The sequence below is a fragment of the Lactuca saligna genome, chromosome 3 (assembly GCF_052625555.1).
Source record: "Lactuca saligna cultivar CGN05327 chromosome 3, ASM5262555v1, whole genome shotgun sequence".
NCBI classification, from domain to species: Eukaryota; Viridiplantae; Streptophyta; class Magnoliopsida; order Asterales; family Asteraceae; genus Lactuca; species Lactuca saligna.
In genome coordinates, this window is record NC_136419.1 from 155,972,697 (window position 1) to 155,977,710 (window position 5,014).

At 36.9% G+C, this 5,014-nt stretch overlaps 1 protein-coding gene across 1 annotated transcript; it reads left to right on the plus strand.

Moving 5' to 3' along the window:
• Positions 1-373: 373 nt before the first annotated feature.
• LOC145037387 (uncharacterized) lies at positions 374-4,814 on the plus strand. The gene is made up of 2 exons (XM_078986037.1): positions 374-3,187; positions 4,253-4,814. Exons 1-2 carry the CDS (start codon positions 559-561, stop codon positions 4,687-4,689), a joined length of 3,066 nt encoding a protein of 1,021 aa, XP_078842163.1. The 5' UTR covers positions 374-558; the 3' UTR covers positions 4,690-4,814.
• The last annotated feature ends 200 nt before the right edge of the window (positions 4,815-5,014 follow it).

Consider the following 5,014-nt stretch of genomic DNA (forward strand, 5'->3'; position numbering starts at 1 on the left):
GTAATTTAAATAGTTAAAACAATTTAGTTGTTTTATTATGTACAAAAACAAATAAATAAATAAAAATAAAAAGTAAAAAGTAAAAATAAAAAATTATCAATATGTGAATACGGATAATACGGATAAGAAATAGTTACCCTTCTAAATCATTTTCCTCAATTTTATGTGGCACTACTTTTATATCAATTAGTGGATTTAAAATTTTCAATATATGAATACGGATAAGAACCTTGTAAGTCATTTTCCCCGATTTTATGTGGCACTACTTTTATATCAATTACTGGATTTAAAGTAATTTTATATCAATTTTGTGTGTAATAAATTAAAGTTGCATAAGTTAATTAAAAGGTCACCTAATTCCATATTTTAATAAAATTCTTACAAGTGGGTTTACATACACAAATAGATGCCCTCTCTGTCACCCCACATCACACCGGCGGCCAAACACACTATAACAAATCTGACGGCCTGTCGAACGTCACAAAAAGTTAACTAACCAAGTCAAAAGGTCACGCCAACGATATGTTTTTCCGATAACACAAACCACCACCGGAAAAGATGGCATCGCCGTCGCCACCACATCTCCTCTCATTCTTCGTCTTCATCTTCATCTTCATCTTCCTCACCTCCGTCGTAAGTTCACAACAGTTCTCGACTTCCGACCAAACTACCTTGCTTAACCTCAAGCAACAGTGGGGGAATCCACAGTCACTAGCAGATTGGAACTCCACCTCGTCACCTTGCAGCTGGCCCGAGGTTCAGTGCCGGAATGGCTCCGTCATCATGCTGCAACTCGACAGCAAGGAACTTACCGGAACCATACCGCCGTTTATCTGCGATCTCCGGAACTTGGAAAACATGATTCTCCATGACAATTTAATCACAGGTGAGTTTCCTAGGGTTTTCTATAACTGCTCGAAGCTGGTTGAGCTTGATATTGCACAGAACCTGTTCTTCGGAAGGTTACCAGATGACATTGACCGACTATCACAACTCCAAATCATTGAATTTGGGGGTAATAACTTTACCGGCAACATACCTCCGGCAATCGGGAATATTTCGGCGTTGACTTCGTTGTTTTTGTATCAGAATTTGTTTAATGGCAGTATACCTCCGGAGATCGGAAATTTATCCAATCTGGAAACATTAGGTCTGGCGTATAACGAATTTGCAGATCCGGTGATACCGCAGGAGTTTGGAAAATTGAGAAGTTTGAAGGTTATGTGGATGGCGGCGACTAACCTGGTCGGAAATATACCAGAATCATTATCGAATTTGACCAATCTCACATCGTTAGATTTGAGTTTAAACAAGTTGGAAGGTGAAATTCCTCCTGGATTGTTCCTCTTAACAAATCTGGATGTTATGTTCTTGTATCTTAACAAATTATCCGGCAACCTTCCCTCCTTGATTCAGTCTCAGAATTTGACTCAAATCGATATCGCCATGAACAGATTGAACGGCTCAATTCCTGATGATTTTGGAAAATTGCAGAAACTGCAGGTTTTCAATTTGTATTCAAATCGATTTTCCGGACAGATTCCAACGAGTATTTCTCAGATTCCATCACTGAGGATCTTCCGGGTCTTTAGAAACAATCTCACCGGAGAACTACCTCCGGAATTTGGACTTCACTCCAAACTTGAATCATTTGAGGTATCAGAGAACAACCTCACCGGAACGTTGCCGGAGAATTTGTGCGCCGGAGGTGCTTTGACAGGCGTGATTGTTTTCTCAAACAACCTCACAGGAGAGATACCAAGTTCATACGAGAGCTGTAACAAGGTTAACAGTATCCAACTCTATAATAACAACTTCACCGGTGAGATTCCTCCAGGAGTTTGGACATTATTAAATCTTTCAACTTTGCTGCTCACCGGAAACTCATTTTCCGGTGAGCTTCCTGGTAAGGTCGCTTGGAATTTATCTAGATTTGAAATCAGTGACAACAAGTTTTCAGGTCAAATCCCGTCTGAAATCTCTTCTTGGATGAAACTCAACGTGTTCAAGGCTAGTAACAACTTGTTTTCCGGCGTCCTCCCACCTGAATTCACTAGTCTTTCAGAGCTATCCGTTCTCTATCTTGACGGAAATTCACTTTCCGGTGAACTCCCATCACAGATCAAGTCCTGGAACTCGCTAACCATTCTGAATCTCGCAAGAAACAAACTTTCCGGCGATATCCCATCTTCACTCAGTTCTTTACCAAATCTTCTTGGACTTGATCTCTCAGAAAACCAATTCTCAGGCGAAATCCCACCTCAATTGAGTAATCTCAGACTTACCAGTTTGAATCTATCTTCCAACAAACTCACCGGAAAAATTCCCTCCGCTTTTGATAACTCCGCGTTTCAGAACAGTTTCTTCAACAATCCAAACCTCTGTACCACTTCCCATATCTCCAATCTCCATAGCTGTTACACCAAAAGCTCCAGGAAGAAATTTTCCCCCAAAATCATCGCCACAATCGTCATTTTATCATCCTTCCTTCTACTCCTCGCGATCCTCTTCACATTGTTCATGTTCCGAGACCGCTTAAAAAAGAAGCCTAAACGGACTCGAACGACATGGAAACTTATCTCCTTCCACAATCTCGATTTCACCGAAGAAAACATCTTATCCTGCATGACCGACGCCAATCTAATCGGCTCCGGTGGTTCCGGTAAAGTCTACCGAATCGGGGTCGGTCCGCCTCGAGGTTTCGTCGCCGTGAAACAGATTTCAAACAAGAAATTCAACCGCGATGTTGAAAACGAGTTCTCCTCCGAGGTTCAGATTTTGGGCTCCATTCGCCACTCGAATATCGTGAAACTTCTGTGTTGTCTTTCGAACCCTAACTCGAAGCTTCTGGTTTACGAGTACATGGAAAATCAGAGTCTCGATAAGTGGTTACACGGGAAGAAGAGGAAACCGGAAATGGAGCTGCGTTTGGAACCTCCACATTTCGTGTTGGACTGGCGACGGCGGTTGCAGATTGCCATTGACGCCGCCCAAGGGCTTTGTTATATGCATCATGATTGTTCGCCGGTGATTGTGCATCGAGATGTGAAGTCGAGCAATATATTGTTGGATTCGGAGTTTAAAGCAAAGATTGCGGATTTTGGATTGGCGCAGATCTTGGAGAAGCAAAAACCTGGCGATGATAATATGGCGTCGATCGTTGGCTCGTTAGGTTACTTTGCTCCTGGTATGAACTCTTTTGACACAGGCATTGAATCATAAATCAGGAAAATAAATAATTAAAAGAAAAAGAAAAATAAAGGATTGTTTGTAACCAGAAAACCTAACTATTTCACAAAAACGTATGTTTTTTCTTTTTTTGTTTTTTTCTAGAAAGAAAAAAGTTATGTTTTTTTAAACAAAAACCCAAAAAAACGTTAATAGAATATCGATTTTTTTATAAAGTATACTTTTTATTTAGGTTCGAGTGGTTTTTTGTTTTCAAACCAAAACACACCATATTTTAATACAATGCTTTTTTTGTTATTAAATACCTAAATGTCATCAAAAACCATTATAATTTGATGTTTTTTTTTTGGACAAAAATATTTTTTTTCTAGTTTAAACATCGAAATTTGTTTGTTTTTCAGAAAAATCACTGTAATTTTTTTTTTTTTTTTTGGTAATAAGTTGCAAAAAAACCAACTAGAAGAATATTTTTTTTGGGTTAAAGATGTATTTTTAGTTTCAATGGTTAAAAAAAAAAAAAAAAAAAAAAGAGAGAGAAATTAAATACCATCCTATATTTTCTTCCTACTAATTGAAATGATGACAAGTATCATATTTTAATAAAATTAGTTATATTTTAAAACATTTATCATAATTTTACATGAGTACGAAGAAAAATATAAGGATATTTAATTTCTTTTAAAAAAAATCAGAATGGTTAAACCAAACAATTTCCAAAATATATTGGTTTTTCTATTATCCAAAGTTTTATGTATATTTTTATAAAAAAAAAAAAAAAAACAAACAAATTCTCAATGGTTCTAAAAAAAATATCATGGTGATATTTATGGAATTTGCCCAATTTAAAAAGCTAAAATTAACAAATATTTTCATTTCTTTATGAATTTTATCACAAAAAAAGTCCATATATTCAATTTCAACTGCTTGTCGATTCTCACTTCTTTACCACTATTACAGTCATACAAGATAGTTTCTTTACAACATAAACCAACCAATCCTTTTTCAGTTACAGTCTTTCAGTTTTTACACAAAAACTCAATACGTACAACATGTTCAATTTCAGAGTACGCATACACAACAAGAATTAACGAGAGAATAGACGTATACAGCTTCGGCGTAGTGCTACTTGAACTAGTAACCGGAAAAGAACCAAATGGCAAAGATGGAGACCTAAACCTAGCCGAATGGGCATGGAAGCACCATGGAGAAAGCGACTCCATGGTTGGAGTCTGTGATCCTGAGATCAAAGACTCCGATACTTACATGGAGGAAATGAGCACCATGTTCAAATTAGGGCTTATTTGCACAAGCACATTGCCTTCTAGTAGGCCATCAATGAAAGATGTTCTTGAGATTCTTAGAAGATGTAATCCAATGGATGAACTCCCTGAAGAGATGAAAGAGGGAAGAGATGAGTTTGATGTTGCACCTCTTCTTAAAAGAGAAAGATCTGTTACTGGGCCCAATGAAAACGAGGGTGTTTTTGTTTCCCAAGTGTGAAGTTGATTTGTATACATGTATTATTTATTTTCCATACGTGTATTTCTATGTGTATATTTAGAAAAATAGCGACATGTAAACATGACAAATTAGTGATAAAAAGATAACAACGGGTTAACCATGCATATCTAGCAACAGAAGTAGGCATTGTATAGTATATTAAGTGTAAAATGATGATAATTTTACACTCATGCATTTCTAGTCATTTAGACCCCTAGTTTTTTTTGAGTAAATTACACGAATGGTCCCTATGGTTTAGGGTAATTTATGCATTTGATCCATGACTTATTTTTTTAATTCGGAAAGTTTCTACTGTTTGTTTTTG

Bases quoted from the DNA above. Each gene is read 5' to 3' on its own strand.
- LOC145037387 (XM_078986037.1), top strand. From the start codon at position 559: ATGGCATCGCCGTCGCCACCACATCTCCTCTCATTCTTCGTCTTCATC. The intron at 3,188-4,252 runs GTATGAACTCTT...GTTCAATTTCAG, and splicing joins GTTAGGTTACTTTGCTCCTG to AGTACGCATACACAACAAGA.